Here is a 26,988-nt window from a genome sequence, read left to right as displayed (position 1 = left end):
TCCATTATGGCGCTTCGTTCGACATCCTTTCCTATTGGTATTAATATTCACAAAAAAGAGGGGATACGATCAACGGTGGAGCGATTTGACAAACATAACCTTGTAAAGATAAAACAACAGGCCATGTATTCCGGAATGATTCATGTGTCACGTGGTACAGTTTAGTGTTTTGTATGACAGAAATATAGGTTAGGTTTAAGCATAGGTTGAGCTGTTTTGTTCATTTTTTTAGAAGTAAGCCCATGGATGTAAGAGTACCTAATCTAGAGGGGGGCATATTACTTTTCATAGATAAAATTTTAGTTTTCCAGAATAATTTTACGATCCCCTGGCAATCTGGTAATTACCTTTCGCGAGAAACACAGACGGATCTGGAACGTCTGTGCTCTCTCCTGGACCCTGTTTCCTTTCGTTCTCCCTCGCCTCATCCTCCTTTCTATCCTGGAACCCTTTATGTATTGCACCCTTTCCTAGAAGTCATCCCCAGTTTCCTACTCCCAAGAGCTATTAGTCTAAACAATATGGCTGCCAAACGCAGCAAACAATCGATAGCGAGCTTGCCACGCTAACTGGCTGTATAATTTAATTAAGACTATTAAACGTGAAATCGAACTTCACTTTCCAACTATTTTGCCCCGCCATCTTTTCATCGTATCACTTTACGGATATCGTATTTGATCCTAATTTTGAGGTTAGATTGTCCTTTTGTAGGTTACGTAGTAAGTATTCTCTAATGTTGAAACTTTGAGAAAAGTGTTGAATCGAAACAAAAGAAAATGCCTTAAAATACTATGTATTTCGAGTATTCGAGGACTTGCATAGTGTCAGCTGGTAGTCCCAGCGGTCTCGAAGTGGAACAGCCTGTTGCGCAGCTCTCTCTAACGCGAAAATACTTGGAACATTGAAATTCCTAAAACGATCCGGACAGCTATTTTAAGGGATCAAGTACTAATAAGAACGTCTGGAGGGTATATATATTGTGTTCGGTTAAAAATAGACTCCGGTGTTCTTGGCCCTAGTACGATGACACACCGTGGTCCATATAAAGACACCTGATGGCTCTTAAACAGTTCCTATGAATATCTGTTGGATGATAGAGAAAACTCACGACGTCACCAACGCATGGCTATCTTTGAGGACTGATTTTCTCATCTTTTCTCTAGAGGGATGAGACATCCGGTACACGAGGGTTACATGTCCCTTTCCATTGTTAGACCAAATAGAGATACACCATTGACACCCGTATTAGACAGCCGAAAAAAAAAAGTTAACTGACTAGCTGATGTGTTAGTGGTTCGGCAGAACAGATTATTGGCAGTGCGAGGCAGAAAAGAATTCTTAGTCAGCGGCGAAAGCTCAAACGAGCCGTTATCGATCAGCAGTGAAGGACACATCAAACAGATTTAGCGTTGGGATGAATCTTTCAAGCATAGCTCAACACGCTGAACCTGTTGCTGGACAACATCCTCAACAATCAAATGTAAAACAGAAGCGCTCTTGTCATCCTTGTAATGTTCAATCTGAACATGATCTGATCAGTCGATACGACCAGAAGCAGAAAACATGACCTGTCTATTGTGGCAGATCTTCGGTCTGATCTTCACCGCTCGATAGAAGTGAATACGTAGGTCGAAAAAAAGGCAGGAAAACTGGAGTGACAACTGGAAACTGACGGTACTCACCTTTCTTGGGTATCAGGGACTTTAGCAGCATAACAGCGTTGTCGTCGCAAGCCCAACCGTGCATCTTCCTGTAGCTGTCCCGTCCTTTTTCCGTCAGTTTGTCCCACGGCTTTGGTTTGCTTAGCAACTCGCTAACGGTTCCTTGGCTCAACCCGAGGACGTACTTGGCAAACAATCTTTGACCGATGTTGTGTATGGACAGTAGTTCCCTGACCCTCCTGGCTATGTGGAGGGTGTCGAGGTTCTGCGACGCGTACTTGTCCATGTTGTACCGTAGCATCTCTTGCAGTCTGGCTTCCATGGGGTCGCCTTTCGGGATAAGCGACTCGCCAAGTCTGCCGGCCATCCCGGCTGCGCCGAACTCGTCGCTGAATCTGAACGGATGCGTTCTCTCGTCGAATCGAAACGGATTCTTCAGTGTGTCCAGCACACTTAGGCCACCGATGTTGTTGTTGGCCAGATGATGGCTGTTGTTATTGTTATTGTGACACGATTCCTGATCCGCGGGACTTTTCATCGGTGGTGCAGTTGGTATAGCAGGTGTCATGCTTCCACCGTTGACGGAGGCCGACGATGTTGACGTGTCGATCATCGTGGTGGGCGGTTGAAAACTCGGCGGTGATGTTAATGCGGTGGTGGAGGATGGCGTCGGTGGGGCAGGCGTTTCGTGTCCGGACACCGGTGTCGGAGCCTTCTCGGCATCAAGGCAACTCAGTGGAGTGGTTCCTAATGGGGTATTCGATTTGGCTGGCGTGTTGGAGCTGGACGATGGGTCCGTTGGCGAAGAAAGATGATTTAAACTAGTGGTGGTGGTTGGAGGATGCAAACCGATAAGTGGCTGAGCTTGCTGCAACTGCTGCTGCGACAGTTGACCCAATGGAGTCATCTGCTGCTGCTGCTGCTGCTGCTGCTGTTGCTGTTGCTGTTGCGTTTGCTGTGGTTGCTGCTGCGGTTGCGGCTGAGGTTGTGGTTGTGGGGGTTGATGCTGTTGTTGTTGCTGTTGCTGTTGCTGATTCATGATGGACCTCTCCAACGACCGCCTCCAGTTGGCGACGATCTCTTCACCGAGGAAGGAGCCGAAGGTCTCGACATTCTGGAGAGGAGGAGGGAAGAGGAGGCTGGAGGTGGTCGAGGTGGCTGATGAGGGTGTAGGAGTGGAACGCGGAGGAAGGGAGACTGCTGCTGGGGGTGGTGGCGGTGGTTGCTGGGAGGACACGTGGGACGAAGGCGGTACACCTCCGACCCCGTGAGGTGAGGCGGTAGAGGCGCGCTGCAGGGGTGACGATAGTCCACCTGCAACCACCAAAAACACAAGGGACCGCGTCAACACGAGCTCACACACGCGGATGACGGTCAACCTAACAGTTTGCTTTCGCAACTCTTTTGGAACCGGCTCCTTTTCTCGTGTCGCGTCAGTCGGTAATCCTAAGTTCTTCGGCAGCCTCCTGGACGATACACGATGACCGAGACTCTCTTTTTCGACGCTTCGTCGCTTGGTCCACAGAAACGAGGAACAACGTGGCCCAACGAGAGGAAAAGTGTCGCGCGTCAACGAACCGGCTTCGGTTCACTGGTCATTTTTCAAAGGAATCCATCTGTTTCGTTGCGACCGGAAGCTACAAGATTGAGGAGGATAACACGCTTGGAACCCGGATACGATGACTGGCTTTCCTTCTCTGCCGTGATCACGCGGCTTCTCTCTCGCTCTCTCATTCTTTCTCATTCTCCCGATCGATTGGTAAAACGACCCGGCCAAATATTGCCGAATATTGTCCACGAAATTTGCGTGTACGGGACTATGCGTATCCCCAGCGTGCAGACGGTCGTAGTCGGGGCTCCGGGCGACGTGAGGTGGACGTTTTTTTTTGGGGGGGGGGGACATGATCAGAGTGTCGATGATGGTAAGGTAAGGAGCTTCGGGTTCTGGGATAACGTGCGGGTCACGGTTACGTTAGTACCTTCTACAGGGGTACGGTAATTTTACGTACCAGCGAGAGAGCAGCTCGAAAAGTGTGCAATCCAAGCAGTAAAGGATCTCGGTGAATTAGGCAGAGGAAGAAAGATAAAGATATAGATGGAAATAGAGCTAAAGAGAGAAAGAGAGAGAGAGAGAGAGAGAGTGGTATGAATAAAGTATCAGAGAACGATAGCAGCACCGTAGCGACAGAAAGAGAGAGAAAGAGAGTAGATGATAAAGTAGAAAACAGGAGCAATATATATTAGTGAAGAGATTGGGATAGAGAAAGACGAGGAAGAATGTAGATAAAAGTTAAAGAACACAATGGCAAGCAAGAGTTATTTTGTTGTTCCTTTTCTCTCGATAAGCTCCTTCAGTCATCCCTCGTTCTTTATAAAAGCGTCCGCGTTGCGTGACTCGTGTCCTTTTTTCCATTTTATTAATATTATTATATGGAGCCCTTCGACGTAGCCTCGAAGAGAGAGAGAGTCGGGGATCGAAGACCAGAACTTTAGCGCAGGAATTAGTAGCGTTACCAGAAAGGTTCTCAACTATATCATTTCGGACAATTCCTGATCTAAAGGGGGCACGACGATTCGTTGCAGAATTTATCTCCGCGTAACCGAACGGTGACAGAGAATTGATCAGCATCGACTTACCGAGCGCGTCCGGGGTGCTGGATGGCTTCAGGCTCTCAGTCTGTTGAAGCGCCTTCGAGCGTTCCATCAGAAGGTGCTCCAAGCTTTTGCCAGGCTCACCGGTTGGAATCTGCGAGAGATCGACGGACTTTAGTGCGTTAATTTCGCGTTTCAGGTCGTCATAATCCCTCTGTCGTTCCAGTTTGCTCTCCAGTCTGCTGATGTGCTGTCTGCGAGCCTCCAGTTCCTCCTCCAGCCGGGCTGTCGCCTGGGCACTTGTCTCTTGCAGACGTTGCAGGCTCTGTTGTAGTCTGGACACTTCCTCGACCAGTTGACTAATCTGAAACAAAAAATGTTATTTAATTAATGTATCGTTCCAAAAATTTATAACTGTCGTCCGATGCTTGTTAATTAATAAAATGGAGGAAATATTAAGTACATGAAGGTTCGTCCAGCAATCGGTACCTGTTCCAACTTGTCACAAGGCGGACACGAACGTAATTACATTACCATCGATACAAATATAGAATCATATTCACGGAATCCAGCTCCGCCCCCGTGAATCTCCGCGATCTGCTTCGGGAACCGTTTATCAGCGGGTAAGGAGCTTAACAGAAGCTCTTTATTAATTTTATCGAATCGATTGTACGGAATCGATATTGGCCGCTTAGCAGAAGGGATAGCTTTAAGGGTCTGAATGTAATTACTGGTACGTTTAAGATTCGTCTACGCTGGGGCTGAGGCACAGGTGCCCATCGGTCCATTTCTTTTGGATCATTTCTGGGGTACTGATAGCCTTCGGGCCATGCAGAATAACGAGATGATTTTTATTAAAAAATGAAACGAACCTGTTAACAAACTTCACCGTGTGAAAAATTGATTTCCTTAATCGTACAGCTACAACGAGCCACGAATACGATGAGTTCAGGAAGCATATCAATAATAAAAGTATTATTCTCCTCCTCCATTGAAAGTAATCAATCGAATGAGAATTCGAGTCCCATCTAGCTGTTTCATTCGGTCCATGTGAATAGGTACAATGAACGCGTGTTGGAAAACGCGATCAGGAAGAAAGGGTGCAACCAGGGTGAAAAAGAGGAGAAAGAATAGACAGGGGCAAATGCGTAAAAAAAAGGAAAATGAGTGGCAGATCGGGTATAGAAACAAAGGGAGAGAAGAATAAATCGGTGAAGGGACTTAGAATGAGACGGATATCGGCAGTATACATAACATTAGTTACGCGTAATATTAGAATCGTTACATTAATGAGATTTGTCATTAATGATTTATGGTAGCCGTCATCGACCGGCCTGTCCTCTAGAAATCTATTATTGCATCCTGCTATTAATAGGATATTTTCATTTATATTTTTCTTTTTATAATTCAAGGGGTAAAAATATATTTAAAAAAAGAATGACATATAATTACAACAATATTTGTAATTCCCTAGAAAGTGTAATGTCGTGTAGGGTTTGATTCTACGAACGAAAGGGGTAAACATCGACGCGACCAAATAGGGGCGGGGGTGGCGTGATCAATCGCGATGAATCGCGAAACGTTCGAAAGTTTCGAATCGGAACTCATCCACGTGTTACTCGACCGGTTATATTCGACGAAAATATCTATAGCGAAGGGTGTGCAAAGGGTATGCCAGGGGTTGGATAGAAGCCCGACAGTAGGCGCGAGAGAGGGAGGGAGGAGACGATTTTAAACCTGAATGCGTTTTGCACGGTGCAACGGGCGATGCGAACGAGATCGTATCAATTGTTTTTCCCCGGTGAGGCATCATCCCTTTTCCGGGGGTTAATTGAGGAGCAAAGCTTCAATTTCGCGGAATTCACGCCTCCGGCGTGCATCGACAGGTCTAGCCAATAGAATGAGCCACGGATTTAAAAAACATCGGTTCTTTTCTCTTCTTTTTCAATGGTGTTCAATAAACAAATGTTACACCCCTTCTTTTCCCCTTTGTTCTTTTAATCGGGGATCAGGGTTGCTCGCGTGAATATAGGAATCTGAACTGATTGTTTCTTCGCTATTGATCACGCGTGATAAAATTAAGAAGCAAAATTTTTATCAACCTAACTTTAATTACCAGATTTTAGTACTTCATTTCCTGAATCTGTTGTTCGAAAACGTATCGTGGAATACGATGCCATTTTTATTCATCTCCCAAACCGACCATCCACCTGCTCGTATCTTTCATTGCTGCGGTATATCGACGAGACAGATTGAATGATCCAAAAACGGGAGGAGAGAAAAAAATTTATGATCCGCTGTCCGCAGAGTGTGCCTATTCAACGGCGATGGTCATAGGCTAAGCAGAGAGATCTGGGGCAAGATCGAAATTCAATATGGAAGGCAACGTGTGACTGCTGCAATCGAGGGCTCTCGGTTTTACGAACGACTCGGGAACACATTAAATTTAACGAATCCGCGGACAGACAGAAACGTGGCCGTTGATGTTATCGATACACGTATGAACCAGCTGCTTTCTAATAGCCTGTTGGACAAATGGAATTTCTGCCGGACTGATAATCTATTAACTTTCCTCTAGCATTGTGGTGTGATGAATTCCTAGTAATATTTCTAGGGAGCACTAGCAAATTTAGTTTACATTTACGAAAGTATTAATGAAATCAGATGTGAAAAATCTAAGTCCAAAGATTAACCTATCCTATAGATATAAAAATTCCAATATCTATTTTCAGCATCAAAACGAGACACGTTCATGTGATTGTCGCGTAAGTTCGACGATATCGACACGCTGTTAATTCCAGCTGTCCTTCCTCTCGGTTTCGCTCGCAAAGCGATAACCTACCCCATAGCTAATGGCGGACATTATTACGAGCAACTTCGGGAACTTACCCCCCTCCCGTTCAGTCAACCAGCGTGTATAGAACGTCGATGCGTACTTATCTATCCCCCCAGAGCCCCTTCATCGTGTGATCGAAACGTAGGGTAAAGTAAGTTAAAGCGGTAGACGTATATTGATTGCAGACGATACGGAAGACAATTGGCAAGCAACTAGTACCGTTAAATAAATTGAAGTGTGAAAAAACATAGCATTGTGTCAAGGATCTACTCAAGGATTTTGCTTAGCACTTTGTCCTCTAAAACGAGAAAGTTTCTTTTCCAGCGATCCCTATAAAAAGCAGTAATCAGGTAGTAGGATTCATCCCATTATTCCTCCTTGTCGTCCATCTTTCCAGTGTCATCGATAAAAGCAATGCTCGTTAAGGGGCTCCAGTTCGGCATCATCGGTGTGCGCGCGTCTAGTGACCACGAGAAAGGGTTACGGAGGAGCAGGAGGAGGTGTTACGAGGTAAAAACAAGCGAGGCTTGATCGATGGTCGCGAGGCATGGCGGGTAGCAGTGGTCAGGACGAAGGTGAGACGGACCGGAAGACATGATCGGTCGCATGCAAATTAAAGCAAACCCAAAGGCGTCCGGGGTGAGAAGTCGAGCGAGGGGGTTGGAGAAAAAGGAGTAGGAGTAGGAGTAGGAGAGAGGGTGTCGAGCGAGGTGGTTCGAAGTAGCCGGCGTTGGTTGCCATTGTTTCTTGACCGTCGATCATCTCCTTCAACCCTCCGGCTCGGTTGCTCCGGGCTCCGTGATTTTTGCTATTTGCATTATACACAGGCGTCCGAGGGGCCTTTGTTTGTCGAGCTATTGATCACATTTTCTCCCGCGGTATAATCAATCTTCACGCACACCGGCACAACCCTCCTCGCACTTATGTGCCGCGGGGTTGAGCGCACACGTGACCGCGGAAACGAGTACGTGTGCGCGACGGCACGCAGGGGGTGCGCAAGGAGGCCGGTTGCTTCGTGTATTAATTTTCGTTGCCTGTCCACCAATGATGAGCCGCGAGGGATCGTTATGGCCGCAGGAGCCCGACTACTTCCGTGGCATCTCCTTCCTTGCTCCAACCGAGGCAGGATGACGCGAGTTTCGGATGCTTCATACTATGTGCTTGGATCGCGCTCCAATGTTCTTTGTTTTACCTTATTCAATACTCTTGTTGGCCGACGATTAAATCAAGAGAATTCCCTTTTTCTTTCATTGAATATGATAATTTTCACTATATCGTATGATTCGATAATTATGCCAAGAATAAGGTGCAATTCACCGATTGCAAAATTTGAAATTGTTAAATTGAGCAGCGTGTGATGAACGTGTCGTGTCCAGAGATGGGGATGTTTCGAAGATTTCAAGGTCATTTCCATCTTTTAAAATGGAACTACATTGCTTTTAACGGCACTTGTTAAAATTGCTTAAGGCATTAATCTCTATAACATGTGTAAAAATCATTGAAATTAGCGCATTCTTCGATTCAGGTGAGAATTCTTGAAGAAACATTGAACGAAGGGGGATGCGATTTGGAATTTTTTCACCGGGTAAGAAAGATCGTGGGCTGCTACCCCTTCGAAGGTAACACACCACGGTTCCTGATGGGTGGTTGGGGGTGGGTGAGGTAGAAAGAAGAAGGGGTTAGAGGATCTCGGAGGCTCTCTCCTTTTCTCGCCACGAGAGAATGCCAATTAAAAGCCGGGCTCGGAAAGAAAGCCCAATCGATAGGAGGCGGCTATCCCTTTCCCTCCCTCCTCAGCCCACCCCTTGCTTATTCTGATTCCCTTTCGCTCTCTCGACAGGGGTAGCGAGGCAGCCAGAGCCGAAGGGTTGCCCAAACTGGGAAGTGGGAATTATGGGCAGGATTAATATGCAAGGACTGGATACGTGCGGTGGCAGGGGTGGATGGCGAAGCAACAAAAGGGGTCGAAGGGGAAGTGCGGTAAGAGGGAAAAGGGGCTGCGTTCTGTCTTCGTCCGTCTGATGTCGAGGCGAAGAGCCTCGTTTCCCTGCTTGTCCCTGCCCCCCCTGCACCCTCTCCCGTCCTATCGGCTCGCATCTCATCCCCACCATCCTTTCCTTACAGGATACACGGCTAACGGACACCCCTATCGATTTTACAACTCGATATATGTGAATACCCACTTGTCTAATGACTGATCGGGCTTCGAGCTCAACCCTTTCCCTCCGGCTCAACTACACCACCCCAACTTCACCCCCCTTCGCCGACCGGCAGAGCTTCTCCGGCAGCCACCCCCGATGGGGCCGCCCAACGGCGAATGTATCTCGCCTCATTACACCGGCTACGTGCCTTTGGCCGACATCTCGCGCTGCATCGACGCGCACAAAAATCCACCCTCAACCCTTCACGATTACCGATGCCGTCCAAGTACACTGCAAGTATACTTCCAATCTCACTGAATAGTTTCGAATACTTGGAAAAAAAGATTTTGTACTCTGAGAAATATAATGCGTTTAATAAGAATGATATCAGACCAGTCGAACCTGCAGCTCGGCTGATGTCTTAAGATGAATAGCATTTCTTTTTTCAGACACATCTCTACCAACCACCTTTTTTCACCCAATCTCTTAGCCATAGAGAGCCCTTTGAAGGTCTATGTTCATCCGATCATCGAAGATGCATCCAATTCACAATCTATCAGTTGAACGCGGTTCATTCGATCGGGCTTCTCGGTTCTTGTTTTAATTGACCCAGATCCCGCGGCTGAATCTCGTCGTTTCGATCGCTAACGAGCCGGATGCTTTTTTTGTTCCTTTGTCGAGGGGATACGAGATGGACAGAGGAAGATGTTTATGAACGAATATTTTATTCCAAGCGTTATCCACAAACGTGGAAGGCGAAACAAAGGTAGGATGGAGACGCAAAGCGAACGGATAAGAGTGGTAGCAGGGTACGGGGTAGTCGTAACATAGCCCGGCACGAAGGGTAGAAGGCAGAATGTATGATATTTTATTTTAGCGTTCTTCTGGCCGCCGCTAGATAAGCCTCCGAGGATTTATGCTTATTACGAGCGAGCACCAGCGAGGCTACTCTTTGCCGAAACCATTTCTGTACAGCGCTAGTCCTTCCCTCCTTTTGTCTTTCTTCTCTCTCTTGCTCTCTTTCCTTTATTTCCGTTGTTCTCTATTTGCCCGGGGAATCGCCTCTTTCTTAAGCTCAAATTCTTCGTTTCCTTTCTATCATTGTTTTCTTGACCCTTTGATTTTACGGTCAATTCTTTCTTAGTATCTTTCAAGTCTCTGTTTAAAATTAAAATTTTTCATCGTCGGTTTATTACAAACGATCCGAAAAAATGCTTTCGCGTTCCGGATTTTTAATCGGCTCAAACGGTGTCAGCTTCAACGGCGTCGAAGGGGTGGCGTGTGCTCGGTGGGTCGCGCGTTTCATAATCGGCGGCACTGTGGCCGTCGCCGCTTATTGACAGAGCCGTTCGATATACGAAGTGTTCGGTGACGTTTATACGATGTGGAAGGCCGATGATCGCGAGCTTCCATTGTTGCGTCGCGTGCAGGGACGCGGACGCCGCATAGTCGCGCTGGCTAATGAGAAACTCGCAAGCGTCGACGACGAACCAACGACGGTATCCGGCGTCGCGATTCGTCAGTTCGGGGTTCGACTCGTTGGGTTATATCATCGACACTTCGGAATTTTTTGCTTAAACGAATTTTAATTTTATTTAAAGAATTATTATTATTATTAATATTATTATTATTGACTAATTTGCTCAAGGATTTCACACCAAAGGGTGGTAAATTACATCAAGAAAAAATCCTAGCAACGCGTAAGAAGAAAATGAGAAAGGTTGAAGAAATCCAACAGAATGCTGTACGCACAATATAGTCACACGTGACCAACGGCAAAGCCGAAGAGATCCCGAGAACCCGGTAGAGGGTGGTTTCCTTCGCGTGGTCTAATTGGTGGATCCGAAGGGTGGAACTTCCCCGTAAAAAACCAGCGCGATATCGAACGTACGTGTCCGCCGACGTTATACGGTTCCGCGTATGATACGTGTCGTTACTCACCCCCTTGGTCTTCCGCAACAGAAAACCGCACCCCTTGCCACCCCTTGCCACCCCAATGCAAATCTCTTTTTCTCCGCGCGTCTCGGTTTTAAATGCCACCCTCTCACTCTTACACCAGATCCGGCTATCTCTCTCTTTCTCTTGCCCGCTCCGTCTGCGCCTCCCTTGCGCGGTCGGCTACCCTTTCCGCCTATATCGCTTTCTACCCCTGCCCAATCCCTCCGTTACGCGCTCTTTGTTCTTTCCATGGGCCAACTCCGCCACCGTCGCAACCCTTCCTTCGCGGCGTCGCCCGCTCTTTTTGTCGTTGCGGCTTATTCGATATATTGTAGCGTGTTCCCGAGATGGTGTGGGGTGGTTGGGGGAGGATGGGGGGTGGAATGGGGGCGGAGTGATATCGGAGACAAATGACGGACGGACAAAAAAGCAACGGACACCCAGGACAATTTGCTAACTGTTGATCCGTGATGGGACGAACGGATTAGACGGCTGTGGTCTAAGGACTAACGGTGCTTCTTGTGTTTTCGTGTGCCCAGGGGGATGGAAAAGGGATAGTTAGCTTATAGAATCTTCTGGACATGTTCTTGACCAGTTATAGTTGTTTAGACTAATGTAACATATTGTTCAAGTTTTTTCTCCGCCGAGCCGAGTGGTGGTTCACCCCAGCGTTGTCCACGTTGGCGCCGAGGGTGACTCGAGATATTGGAGACAAATGACGCAGCAAAAAAGCAACCCTCTTGACACGGCTTTCTCCCTGATCAGTTACACTTTGAATATCGTGACTGTCTGTTGGAATAAACCTCGAAAAATATCTTTTCACCTTTTTCAATCGGGAAGGATCGAAAAATCGATTCCATGTTCTTCGGGAAATAGCTTTGAGCTGTAGGGGTTGGTTTGTTGAATTTTATCACTGCCACGCGATCTCTCGCGATACTACTCGCCAGGAGGGTGGGTAGGTCCGGGCCGCGCGAGAAGGGGTAGCGGAGGGAATACTCGCGGTACGGGCTAATGAACTCCTCATTGATTGGTTAAAATTTCGTTAATACTCTGACGTGTGCTTCCTTGAAGGTATACAGGCCGTGCAAGCCAACCCCATGAGGGTGAATTTCGAAGGGTGGCTCGAACGTTAGTTAGGCCTCTCCGCGGTGCTTGCTGAAGTACCAACACCACCATCACCACCACCACCACCCTTGCCGCCTTTTATGACTGGAGGAAACTAACGAAATTTCCCTATCGGCGATCAATCCAACCCCGGCCCTCGCAACCCTTTTCATTGATCTACCGGCCTCCTCGGTCGAGGCTCAACCCCTTATCGTAACACCCTTTTGGCCGAACGAGCGTCCCTCACAGAGCGTCCCGATCGTTCTGTCTCTGCTTTTCTTCCTCCTGCTCGTTCCCACCCTCCGTCTTCGTTCTTTACCCCCTTCGAAATATTACCATCGTCCGAGCGTGTCCCCGCGTTCCACGAAGGGCGCGGGAGAACCGGCTTCGATGACGGATCTCTAATTTTAATATCGCTCCAGTTCGCTTTGAAGTGCCCTCGTTAGGCACACGGGGGTGGACCGAGGGTTTCTTCGCCCTCGTACAACGGAACGGCACGTGTTGCAGGCCAGACTTAACCCTGGCATACAGGAAACGTCGTAAGGTTTTTGATTTTTCATGCAGACGCCCAAAGGGGTTCTTGTATTATCGGAAAATTTTTTAATGTTTCCATCCGATTGAAAAAAAAAAAAAAAGGAAAAAATGAATTAATTATGGTGCAATTGAAATTAATACGAGATTTCAAATTATCGCTCTCGTTACATCAGCAGAACGACGAGGCTGAAAAGACGGGCTCCTAGGTGCACGAGAGAAATCCTTTTTAACGAAGCTGGAGGGTGGGAAGCGATGTCGATAATCGCTAAATTGCCTCTGAATTCCTAGCGCAGCGTCGGCCTTTTGTCAGTTTCAATGAGAACGCATGTATGCTCCGTTTTAACAACAAATTGATTCTGTAAGTAGTAATTTCGTTCCTTGCGGCATGTTGCTTTTCAATGGTGGATTTAAAGCTGACGAGTCTCGAGTTTGCAACATTTTTCCATTTAATCGTTTCATTTTAATCTATCGACAGAAACATTATAAATTTACAGGCTTCAAATTGATTTAAATAATTTTTGGAAGTCCATCCGCTTGAAAGATCCAGGACAATCGACGGTGAGTTAGGCCTGCTAACGGAAGGAGGAACGGAGAGACAAAAGGGTGGTTGGCAGGGTTGAGAAGAGTTGGGAAAAAAATAACAAGAAGAAAGAGAAGAAGAAGGTGGGTTGGATACAAACGCGTAATCCCTAACCTCAGGCAACATCGGTTAAAGAGACCAAGAGGGAAAGGAGGACGAGAAGGTGGGCGGAGGATCGAAAGAAGTTTCTGACCCGCTTACGAGGAGTGCGAGCCTCGGAGTTCCCGCTACTTCACAAGAGTTTCCGAAGTGGCGAAGCAGACACCACCCTCTCTCTCTCTCTCTCTCGTTTCGGTGCCACAACTACCACCAACCCCTTCGGTCCCCCTCGTCCGACCCGGTATCCTCCTTTCAAACACCCTACCACCCGTCCAACGTTCTGCGTTGTCGGCTCCTCGTTGTTTGCCCCTTTCGCAGGCCCCGCAGAGCGGGGATGCAGCCTTTACTTTCGCTCGACGGTGAAAGTGAACGCAGCCACGTTTAACTGGGCCGTCCGGTGCGCGGCTGCCGCGTGCACCGGGAAAACTGGGACGCCGTGGAATTCAGAGCGGTTTCCCTCAATGGGGAAGATCATTTAGCGTTGAATAACAAGGGGCCGTTGATCGTTTTTCAGGATGATACTGTCATGACTTTGAGTTTCTCACTCGTGACTTTGATTCACTTGTAAAGTCAACAGGTCCCCGTCGCACTATCCTTCCACCTGTGTCTTTTGATGATTCCTGGGTCTTAAGGATCAGAGATCAGAGTCCAGTTTGGTGAAAAGGAGGATGCTGCAGGCCGATCGGCGGCGTTCTAACGCGATAGACGAGTCGGAAAGCCGTACGGTTTCGGTTATGCCTAGGTTATGCGAAGGAATATGAGGAATTGGAGGCTGGATAGGTTTAAAGGGTTGATAGTGGTGGAGTCGAGATGGTGGTGGAAGGAAGAAGGTGGGGTGAGTGAGAGAAATAGAGAGTCCGTAGATGGTGAGGGAGACCGGCAGAGAGGATGCGGTATAGGTGATACTAGGTGGCTTTAGCTTCATCTCGCTCGGTATCTTATGCCGATACCTAACTCTCGCTCCGTTCTAACCCTTTGCCGGGCGATTCATCCATCCCCTTCTCTCTTTATTTGAGTATAATTATTGATTATTGGACGACGGAAGGCCGGCTACTCTAGGACGTGGAGAAGGCAGGGTTGGTGTAGGTACCAACGTTCGAGAGGGTTGGCTGGAGGTTGAAGAACGGTAGGAGGGTGATTAAGCTATATGCCTGGCATATCCCACCCCTTGCTATCACCCTCTGCTCTCTCTCCCCCCGCGCTCGCTCGCTCGTCCTCCTTCTGCGTTCGCCTTTCACTCACCCAACCCCTTTGCCCGCCATCCGTTCTTCCGATACCACGGGGCTGCTGTCTCTCTCGGTCTTTCTGTACTGACAATTAGACTGATAGGTATATCTTAGTCTGCTATCGATTTGATTCCACCCTATCGTATAGGGTGCACCCGCACACCCGGGCGAAATTTACATCGTGTATGCTACAACGACGTCGATCGCGGTGCCGTCCTACAGCTACCTCCAACCTCGAATGGTGCCTGCCTGCCTGCCTGCCTGCCTGCCACCCCCCGGCCACCCTTCTACCCCCCTATTTCTGCCTTCTTCCCTGTTCTCGCACTCGTCCGTGTCCACCACCTCTCCGCCTTCGGAGCAGCCTTCGATTATAACCGAAACCCCTGCGCCCCGTCTCTATAGCGCCAATACATCCGCCTTCCAAGGGGTTGATTAGTGCATTACCACTCGAACTCGTTCCACCCTGTCCGACCGAACAGGCAGGAACATTCCCGTCGACCCCGTTCGCACCGAATTCACGCTCGTTCTCCGCGGTATCCCATCCCCTAAACCTCTTCGCTTTCTCCTCTGTCTCGTTTTGTCCCTTCAGCCGTAGGACGCGTTTCTTTTTTTTTTTCTCCTCTTCCTTTACCCTCGGCCTACCCCTCTTATTATCTCCCCCGATCCGTCGGTATTCCTCCTTCATTTTCAACGTAATCCTCGGCTCTGGATTCTCCTACGGACTCGGTTACCAGTCCCGGCGATCGGTAATTGTGGGATTAATTATGGAAGTTACACTCACCCTCTACCATCTAACCCCGTGCACCCCGGGCGGACCACGATTAATTCGTAATTCCGCGTTGGCGGGAAACTGCTTTCCACTCACCTGCAACAGAGAACCGGTATCGTACCGTTAGTCTCAGTTCTGATTGAAAATTTGTCAGAATTTTATTTCCTCGAAAATCGTGGCAGACGAAACGAATTCCGAACGACGAATCGGAAACTACGAAAAGTCCACGCGTGGATATGGGAGGTGAGGAGAGAGGGAGTTGAACAGCGGTGCTGTCGATTATTAAAACCCCGACGAAAGCGGGTATCGACGGTGTCCCGCGCGTAGGCGCTCTATTAATTGTCGAATAATGAACGAAGTTAATCGACAGCTCGACGAGTGTCGACCGGGTCCTCACACCCCCGCCGCATGCCTCCCACGGGACATCACCTTTATATCATTATATGACGAGCTAATGAAATTTTCATAGCGTCGAAATATCGATGCTCCACGCTCGATGCTTTGTATCGGTCTATCAATCACCCCTCAGCGTATACACACCCACAGACAGGTGCGCACACCGATTACGATACCGTCCCTTTACCAGCTTGCGACTCCCACGCACGCACCGTACAATATAATTGACGTCCGTCCGGCCTGTAAACGAGTGTCCGCTCGTTGTCATTCGATTCAAAGTCGATTTTGATTGGTCAGATGGTTTTATAGAATCGCGAGGATAAGATCGATGTCGCTTCAACATCATGGATCATCCATCGTGCTCCTGATATCTAAGCTTGAGTTTACTTTAGGCAACTAAGGCCTTGTCAGTACTCGGGGGCGAGAAAGGTGTTAACGTGTATTCATTTAGAGCTGAGGGACTAGTCAATATAGTTGTTCGCTTAACAAGAGAAAATGTAAAACAACGTTGCTTTAAAAAAACTATTGGTCATAAAAAAGTAGGATGAAAAGGAGGAGGAGGAGGAGGAGGAGGAGGCAAGTTTGTCCTGTAGATACAGGCTCTCGCGAGCCACAGGAACGTTAATCTCGCCAACGGGAGGATTTTATCGCCTGCAACCCCCAAGTGACACGCGACTCGTCGTAAAAATCTCAGATGCCCCCTGGGTAGGTGAACACGCCAGGGTAGAGCAGTAAACGTTGTCGGTTAATCGAGCGTATCCACGTGTATGCGCGCGCGTGTTCCTTTACATATACGTGTATACACACAATGGTAACTTTCGTGAGAGAGATAAAGTGAGATAGAGTTGAAGAGCGCGAAAATATAATGAGAAAGAGAACGATAGCTATCGATAAGAGCTGTAAAATTTAGAGTCAAAAAGGCTCATTATCTTAGGAAAGAGAATTTGAATTTCGATGACGTTTACCGTAACAAAATAGCGATGGCTCTAAAACGCACCACCAACATCCCCACTAATAAAATAGAAAAACACATGATATTAATAAAGCTACGTTCCAAACAGCAATAAATTTCGAACAAGAAATATATAAATGGAGACGCCAGCAACGCTATAACCTCCGAATGAGAGCAAGCCCAGGAGGAAGCAGAAGGGATGAGGAAAAAAAAGAGACAAGATGAATCCGAGGCGAGCGTCGGTTAACATGTTTCACACGACGAACGTCCATGTATGCGTGCGTTTCACAGCCACCAGCGAGTCGTTGACAAGCTTGTAAACCCATAAAGAAATTTCATAATAAATAGAGAAGCCCGTTCGGCGTCGTCGGTTTTTATCGGGCCAAGAGAAATTACGGCTCGGCCCGCGCGAGCGTGCACGTATCGTTTGAATTTACAATACTTTGAGCTATAAAAAAAAGAGAGAAAGGGTAGGAGGTGGAGGGTAAAGAAACGTAGGCCGGTTAGAACGACACGGTTGCGTGCGCGTGTGTGGGCACGTGAGCAAGTGTTTGCCCGCGCGTGCAAAGAAGGGGAAAGATGAGGAAGCCGGTGTCATGCGATGTAGGTGGGACATTTATGCGGCAGAGAGCTAAACAAAACCAATGTTCACGTGGTGGGTGTACGGTTTTACGATCACGGGATCATCTTGGAGAAGTTTGATCGCTTCGCGGACCAACTTTCGCCAACAGCGTCCTTCTTTGTTAAATTGCCTTTCTCCGATGTGAAAAATAAAGAAGTAGACCTCGATATTCGATTTTTATTTTCATAATTCATTCCTCGGAGTTCGAACAATCAATCGGTCGAACGGTCGACACGATTTTGCGACGAACGCCCAAACAAATAACTATAAAGCTCGACAAAGCCGGTCGCAAAGACAGACAGGTGCGGGAATAATTGAAAATTTGCCAGCGACCAAGAAGACTATAGGGAGGGCCTTGGGTTAGATGAGGCCTGCAAAATCGATGCGATATATTGAAACTGGAAGTGGCTCAGAGGGGGTGGATTAGAGTCAGTTGAACCGTCGTTAATCGATACCGAGTAACATCTATCGAGACGTGTCTCTTGATAATAAACCCTTAGTACGGCCCGGACAAGCGGTTAAATTGTATTAACGCGGCTGGCGAGTAGAGACGGACAGAATTTCAGGCAGGAAACGCTGATAAAGAATTCAACGCTGTCATTCCGTGTCGCGTGGATCGCCGATCTCGAACAACCAGCTGATGCTGTCGATAAACCTCGTCGAATCGATATCAATAATTAATTCGAGATCTTGCTGAAACTTTAATTCGATAAGGACACAAAAAATATCGGACAATGTACCTTCGCGTGCAACAAGTTATTATCAAGCGTATAAATTACAATTTTTTTCTTTTTTTTTTAATTATTCCATTATTTTATAGAATTGTTTGAAACAGACAATGCGCAATTATCCTTTAATAAGTATCTTTCATTTTTGACGAGATTGTGGTAAACATATTGATAATCAAATTGCTAATCGATCGCCGGTTGCTGCTCGTCAAAGGACTCCTACGCAAACAACAAGGAACCCGATTAATTAAAGGTGTCGCGTCCCGACAAAGAGAGTCGAAGAGAGACCAACGACACTTAACCGGAACGGAACCCCAGTAATGGCAGTGGCTCAATTCGCTCGATCGGTGTTACGGGCCATCCATACGAGTGCATCGGCAAGCGCCTGCACGTCGAGTGTTTCTGAATAACGACGCTTAATGATTGAAAATGATAAAGATTGGATTAGAAAATAAATGAAAAAGATAAAGGGGTTGGTTCGAAAATAAAGTAAATAAAAAAGCAGTAACACTACTCTACCCCGTATCTCCTTAGGTTGTAAGCAGGAGCAACATAAATCATAAAAAAAAAAAATAAAAAAAAAAAATAGCGCAATAAAGAAATAAGAAGAGTGCTCATAAATATTAAAGAAGATTATGAATGAGCAGCTCTAGTTGCGTTTCTGACATTACACTCTCGCATAACCCAGTGGAGAGTGTGCGCTCTGGGTAGAATCCTGGAAGATGAAACGGTGATACTAGTGGCGTGTCGGTATGTATGTAGATATAGACTTACAAGCAAAGGGGCTTACCATCGATAATGCCCGGATTCTAACGAGCCGCTCAATAACGCGCATATCCAATCCATAAGTTATTAAGGCTTCGTGTGCGTTCGCCACTGGTTGGCTACTGAACGTTATGCGGGTAGCTTCAAGGATCGCTTACAATACCTGAAGATTATTTCGCGACTCCTTTCGCGACTCCTTTATTGAATTACCTTCAATTATCTTATACAGCAATCGAAGGGAAATTTCTAAGAGTTAAAAAGTTCATTATCGTTTCTTCCTACTTGTGTATTTCCCTAACGTTTGTTCTTACAGAGTCAAATCCACCCACGCGTTGAACATTCGATCGCATGTAAGCAACTTTCTCGCCGTCGACATTATTTTCATCGTGGAATCAATAATCCAGCCGCACTTCGGTTTCTTGCTTTCGATTCGTGAAACGAAGCTCGCCAGGCATGAACAAGACGTCGTGGAACGACAGCAACGAAAATATACAAGAAGATAATGGGTACCAGCCACTTAAACAATGATTTAAGACGGCCCCGTGAACTTTCGTAGTTCGTGCACCACCCCCTTGATTCGACCAACCGAAAAAGAAGGTGAGTATGGGGGGGAGGGGGGGTGAAATGTACAACCGATAGTTGGATCGCGTGCTAGGAAATCGTGGCAGTGCTTCGAACAAGGGTCGCCTGTTTCTTCTGTTGCCTCCCTTCGTTTTTCTTTTCTTCCTCTTGTTCCTTCGTCCGAGCGACACAGAAGAAGACGGTGGTTGCTTGGGGTTTGCCGAAATGGGGGAGAGCGGCTTTCGTGGTGGTTGTAAATTCGCGGCGAAAAAAGATTCGGCTCGTGAAATCTTTAAAGCCTTCGGTTCCGTTTCGTTAGACAGACGAACGGGACGGACAGGGGGTGAGAATGAAGAGGGAAATTTTTATGTTCAACGATTTTACAACACCTCAACAGAAATATGAAATAAATATTAATATTCGGGTTAAATGTTTCTTCGCCTGAGAATAGAGCAGAAGTAACACGCTTGAACAGAAATCCCACGATTTTCAATGGTCGGTACGAGGGCGAAAATTTCGTGGCACTTGGGGCGAGCAAGAAGTTATTAAAGAAACGCAGAAACAATTATCGAATTGCCGAGTGTCCAGTGAGATCGGATGTTTTTTGCCTGGTCACGAAACCGTGGGAAGATAAAGGAAGGCGATTAGTGTCATTTGGAGAATGCGGGAAGGATTTTTTTGCCGTCAGCAAGGAATGCACGGCCCTTTTCGAAAGGAACGTCTGTCGTTTGTCCTGAAGTAACAGATCCAGGGGACAAATGTGAAAACGAGCAGGACACGGGTTCATGTACAACCCGCGCGAAATGACTGTAATTTACCCCGGCAATCTTTGTGTTCTCCCTCTGTCTTATCCTATTCGTGTTGTTCTACGAATGCCTAGCCGGTTATCGTCCTTACACTTTCAACAATTGTGTCATTTTAAAATTACATTTCGTACCTAATGATGAATTGTTTGTTTAACAATTTTCTGCAATAATTTGCAAGCTCCCCGAGCCATAATAATTCTTCGCAATCGACCATGGGGGACCGCTCCCTTTTTTTCTCTTCGACAGGCATTAGTCGTAGCAAAAGATACGTATACCTGGCCCGATACACCATGACGACGCCCATGGGGCCTACTGGGCTTCGCCATTAGAATATCTCAGTCACTCGAGCCGTTCGTCTGTTTACCGATAAACCCTCGTTCCACCCTCTGCTTATGCAGACTAAGATGGAATTTCGCGTAACCCCCTCCCCTGAGTGGACAGAGAAGAGGTGCTCGATGAGAAGGTAAGAATCGCAGGGGTTGGAGTGACTCTTCAATCGACCGGTACACCCCCTCCCGATCGAAGGTTAAATAAGTAATTCTTGCCAATTTTATTAGGAGCTTCTTTTTCCTTGGAACTCACCCTCCTCCCACTCTAAAGACTCATCGTCTGCGGTTGAAGAGGGGAGTAACATCGTCTGGATATCGATACCTATTAAACTAATGAATTTAATCAGAGCAGATTGAAAAATAGCCCGAGGAGAGGGTAGTTTTTATCTTACGGACACTTCAGACAAGTCACGGGGATTAGATTTCTAAATTGAAAATGATCTCGACTTTCAGTGGATGGACGGGGTTGGTTCGCTTTCGAATCTCGGAATTAGCATATCTCGGCTAAAAGTGATCCCCCCGTCTGTAATTGAATTATTCTTAAATTCCCATAAAATCGTGGCAAAAATTACCAACCCCTACCCTTCTATACCGAGTTGCGATTAATTTTCTGGAACGTTACAGCGAACTTCGACGAATTCTGGCATGGCGGTATCTCGATCACCCTCTACCACGGGATGATTCTTTAATTGGAGGGGTGCTCGATTATCCGCGCACTGCTTTCTTAGATTGCTGTCTCGTTCGTCGAGGGTCTGCTCTTCGTTTTCTTTTTCCATAATGTGAGAAATGACGCTCAAAAAATTGCATCCCTCATTTTTCTTTCATGAGACGGTTAAGAAACTTTTTGACTATTTTAAATTTCAAAATTGAATATTAAGAGTTGTACTTTTAATAATGCTGTTAATTTCAAAAGATTCGTTTCAACAAATTTAATACATTAAAATAACCATCCCTTGTAAGATGAATGAAAAAATGATCATACAAAGATTTGATTGTACAAACGTTTTACGAAAAGTCAATTAATTGCTGGGTGATCAATTAAAATCTAATAATAGAATAAAATTTCTGGTGGTCGGGCTGAAAGTTTCATCGCAGCTCTGAAACAAGCAAAATTTTCTCGCGTCGAAGCGAATAAATCAAGCCCGAAAAAAACTAACCCCCTTCATCCACGCTCGATTTTAACAAACATCTCGAAAAACTTCCCCGCCATCGCGGAAACTCTCTGCGATAATCGAAGCCGGGACACTCGAAGGGGTGGCTCCAATCAGCGGCATACGAGATATATACGCGTTTCCACTAGCATCCATCCACTTAAAACTAACTGCACACCGGGGAAACGTGGCTCACCAAAGCCACTCCACATCCCTATGATAATTTTAATTTTAATTTCGATCGGATCAACCCTCCTACACACCTCCCTCTACGCTGCTGGTGTTCTACACCCACCCCTGTCGGCGAAGTTAAGGAGCCGATCTAAAAACGTAATCCTGCTTCGCGCCAGGAATTTCTCCTTCATTTTCAATCTTCTTCTCTCTTTATCTTTGGAAATGGTGTCTATTTGCTTAACTAGTTTGCCAACCCTCGCACACCCTCCTGACTTTGCGATACACGTGGCAAATCGACATTAACGTTGGAAGATAAATTAATTTTCTTAGCCAACGTATTAGGGCCATAAGGGGTGAGGGGTAGTTTATTTTAATTACATCCGGGTGGAGTGATTGTTGTTGGATTTAATAAATGTTAACTTTCTGATGCTGAATTATACAATAGAATATATTCTTAAGAATCTTCTAGCAAATTAAGGTTGGGTTATATAAATATTAATATCGCTACTTCTCGATTGATAATTGGTAATCGACATTGCCAGATTATTGTTAATTCATTTCCTTCCCAGTTTCTAGCGTACTACCGTTCACAATCTCGCAAATTGAATTGCTGTGAACTTACGCGTGTACGGGTCAAATATATCTACGGCTTATCTTTGAACCGCTTCGGATTCTTAATAAGCAGCGCGTACAATAAAAATTCTTGTGTACTTATCAATGACTTATCATTCCACTTTTTTGTGACTCTAAAGAGTTCTTTGTCAAAATCTTACATATATCCATAAAAAGAATATTTCAGGAAATATTCAATTCAAGGAAAGTTAATAATTGCCTAATTCGAAAAATTAAATATAATACGTGTTATAATGAAATCGAGTTTTAATCGGGTCTTTTTTAATCGTTCAATCTTATCCCTTTAATGATCGGAACCGCTGTAAATTCGCGTCTGCCCCTGTGGAACAACTATCGAACTGAAAAAGGTAGAAATAAATTGAAGCTGAAGTTTCGAACGAAATGATCGGTAACGCCGTTGGGAGAAGGTAGATTCGATTTATACGATGTTTTTTTTATTGGACAAGTCGTCAATCGATTCTTGCACCGACCTATAAATGTTCATTCGAGTTGCGACGGAGGGAAAGCACCGCGCCGCCTTGAGTTTCGCGGACGTCTGTCACCGTAACGATGCTCTATAGATTTTTCGCGATACGTACCATGACGTGGCAATCATACAAACGCTTATGTTTATTTCAACCGGTCGATCATGTCTATCAGCCACCTGCAACTTCTTGGTTAGGCACCGCCGATAGAAATATTTGCACCGTTTTGCTTTTACCCTCGAAAGAATAACATTTCGTTCTATAGTGATTTCAGTCAAGACATTCGATACCTTATCTAAAATAGAAAAGGAAGAATTTTTAACGTGAAATAAGATAACTCGATTCGAGAGAAAATTTAGTTTCAAGTGATGCTAAAAATGTTGTAATAAGGTAAAAATATACCCCTGTTCATATGCGACTCGTATCATTTGCCGCGCGACACGCGATACGAGTATCCCCCATGCCGTTCCACGCATGGCTACCAAGATTCGACGATGCATCCAAAAAGGTGCATTGCCCGTACACGTGCATCTTATATACGTCGTTTTCACGTCGACGTCTATCTGACATACGAAGGCCCGATTTATCTCCTTAGTCTCCGTTTAAATCCATTACTATGTCAATTTTCGGGGAATTTATTAAATCGCCTCTGTGACACTCTCAGAAAATCTCCCGGATAGAATGTTAACTTATGTCTTCCACTTAACGCGTTTCTCCTTGCAAACATCTATTCTCTTCTAGATTAACTTCTAATGATAGAAGACTCGAACAGAATTTGTTTTCCTTTCATTTTCTGAGAATTTAACTCTTGTAGACCTTCAAGTCTGTAGTTGAACCGAGGGGAAATTAATTCATTTATGAATTAGAAATAATGAATAAAAAAACATTTATTCAAATTGTAAATAATATGTGATTCGGTAAATAGAAAATAGAACAATGGTTAACAATGTAAAAAGCCACGTATTTAAAGTGACACTTCTTGATAGTCAGAACAGAAATGCTGCGAAGCCTTCAAACTTTCATATTGATCGAAACTTTTATTTCCGTAATGCTTATACCTTTTGATCGAGTAATTGGATTTAAAAGGAATCTATGCAGAGTTAACAAATTCCCAAAAGTCCCTACATCATGTGTACATATATTTTTGTTACTATAAAGCGCCTAGAAATGTAAAGCCCTCGAAACTCCACGTTTAACTTGATCAACAATTAAATAATAAATTGTTACAAAAATTTAAAAAGATATCGCATCCTTCAACTGTCATCAAACGAAACTATAAGCGAGGAGAACAGCAGGTTTAAAAGCAAACACAAGAAATCGAATTCGAATCGATGGATTCGAGGTGATTGACCGTTCGAACGGACTACGGAAAGTGTATACAAGTTGAAAAGTTTTCTTGTCAATCAAGCTACATCAGAGGGTCTGATCTGGCCAAAAAGAAGAAGAAGGGTGTAGACAAATAGACCGGATGGCGGAACGAGAGAAATCTTTTGGATTCTAATTGCCGTAATTAAATCCGAGAACTTACCCGATTCTCCGGTGGGGATCTTGAATCGCTGCGCCCCCTCGAATTATTCTCAGCCACCCCACGAACACCGTTTGCTGTGTAATCCGTTTCCGGGGTGCCGCGTATTTAACTTGAAATTCAGTGGCAATTTTTACGATGTTTTCACCACTTGCACCGCGTGTCAAGACTTGCCGGGGGTCCCCCACCTGGGAACCCCCCAAAATTGTTCCCAGAAATATCTTTGAAACTAACAAACATTATAGAGTATTATAATTTTGACTAAGACTTGAAAGAAATTCAAAGGCAGAAATTTACAAAAAAAAAAGTTCAATAATTTTGCATACACCTAACAGGTAGAGAAGGTTAACTTTCACTTTGAAACTTCGCGCTCGATAATGATCAGCGATGGTACCGGATACCGACGACTTGTCACGTACGCGGACGATTGGTAAGTGATCGAGCAGTCGGGTCATTTGAGAGACACGATCGTCATTGGACCTTTCCATCCTTGCAGCAGGCGTTGAAGAGCAAACAGTAAGCTGTTTCACGAGATCGAACGGTGCCGCACGATTAGCCGAAATGTATATACATACTTATTTATTTCGTGGGAGATAACCCCAGCTTCCAGGCAACAGCCGAGCTACCCATTGGCGTCGAATTTCTTCGTACTTCGTTTATTCGATCAACCATTATCAATCATTGATTTTAATTTTATAATTCGACGCAATTTCTTTTTCTGGAATTACGTATTACCGGAAATCAGGTCATTACACTTTATTGATAAAAGTTTGTATTGGATTATTGTAATAAAGACTATTGCAAATGAATTTATTAACTTTTACAATTAATGAATCTCCCAAATAAAATAAAATTTTATAAATACATGTAAAATGTATTTATATACATTTATATAATACAAGATTTGTATTCGAAATTTTCTAATTATTCATTCATTTTTGATATTTGGATAATTCAATCAAAAAATTGTGATAATATCTACATGAGAAAACTAAACTAAAATTCTGAAACAAAGAAGTTATTTTTCAATAGCAAGGAATAGATTCCACAAGGCCACGATTTAATGATTTACGTCGTTCGTTTCCCGAAACTTTCGATGCTGCGTTTCGAAAAAGGTCACGGAGTCATTTATTACTCTCGTTCGAAAAAGCGAACATATCGAAGGAAGTTACTTGATAAAAGATTCTTCCTCAGAGAGCCGACGCTACCCGCTGGGAAGCGGTGAAGATAATGAACGAACGAACATCTAACGCTGAAAGTTATCGAATCGACTGATGAACTATTTCGTTTCGATCGGTCCACGCGCGGAAGTTGCTGCTGATAATTGATAAGAGTCCCTCGTTTTCGAGCACCATAAATGGGTCGTACTTATGTGCCTAGCACAACAGGATATATTCATATTCAACTACGAATCGAATTATCAATTTATATTACACAGTTGTTGCTGTTACAAAACTGGTCGAAAAAAAGGTGCTGAAAGATGTTCATTCATTTAAGGAATTCTTTTCATTCAACCAGGAATGATCAATTTTACATATTAATCTTCAAAGTATAATTTGCTTTCTTTGTCGATATTTCAATTTGGCAAAAACGAAGGTCAAATATATTTTAGGAATTTTTAATAATTTCTAATTTAGATCAAACCTAACTTAAAAATGTGCACATGGTGATAAATCAAATAGTATCAAATAGTACCCAACCTAATTCCTACGCACCTGAATAATGTTTAATAGTAGTGTATCAAAACTAAATGCCTTTATAATTTCCCAGCCTCAAAATGTTTAGGTCGAAGTTCAAGACAAAGGTGTCAACCGTGAGAATCTCAAAAGCCAAATTTTCCAGGGGTAGTGATCTCAAAAGCAACCCCTTCTTGGAGCTGCGGTCAGCGTGAACAGGGAGGGAGGTAGGGTGCGATAAGCAGAGGGATTGTGGTCAGTCCGATCATTGGCCGGCTCTGTGCCGGCAGTCACATCGAATCACGATCACCGATCTGCCGGATAGAAGGTGTACCGAAGGGATTTCCGGCGCAGATTGGCCCTAAGCAAATGACAAAGCACGGACACAGGAACGTGAATGACGAAGGGAGCGGGCGACAGAGAAAGGGAGAGGAGGCTGAAGGAATGGTAATCCTAAAACGGGGTGAGATCAGAGGGTGGTTTCCTTGGCCAGCCGCAATCTGTCCATTCGCCCAGCAAAGCTCCAAGAAGCCTGGCCCGACTGCCCTTTGGAGTTTAGAGCTGGTGCGCGGTGCACCGTGCACCCCTTACAGAAAATCGAGCGATTCCTATTTATCGTCGTTCAACGATGCTTCTCAAACGGTTACGTAGAAAATGAACCATCGAGATGTCAATTATTTCTAACTTGGCATACAAATTTAATTTGTTATTTTCAATGTACCGTCG

The 26,988-nt window shown here is 45.3% G+C and overlaps 1 protein-coding gene across 6 annotated transcripts in view; it reads right to left on the bottom strand.

The window, feature by feature from the left end:
* LOC114881830 (homeobox protein cut) overlaps positions 1-26,988 on the bottom strand; it is a 96,761-nt gene that overhangs the window by 12,094 nt on the left and 57,679 nt on the right. For all 6 annotated transcript variants that reach the window (XM_029198710.2, XM_029198714.2, XM_046285471.1 and 3 more), the window contains exons 4-5: positions 4,299-4,617; positions 1,683-2,975 (exon numbers count right to left, since the gene is read on the bottom strand). In XM_029198710.2, the coding sequence (XP_029054543.1) occupies positions 1,683-2,975; positions 4,299-4,617 (1,612 nt within the window). The remainder of the gene's footprint in view (positions 1-1,682; positions 2,976-4,298; positions 4,618-26,988) is intronic.

This window comes from Osmia bicornis, chromosome 1 (assembly GCF_907164935.1).
Source record: "Osmia bicornis bicornis chromosome 1, iOsmBic2.1, whole genome shotgun sequence".
Lineage (NCBI taxonomy): Eukaryota > Metazoa > Arthropoda > Insecta > Hymenoptera > Megachilidae > Osmia > Osmia bicornis.
The sequence above is the reverse complement of the archived record's forward strand: the minus strand, read 5'-3'. Positions and strand labels throughout refer to the sequence as shown.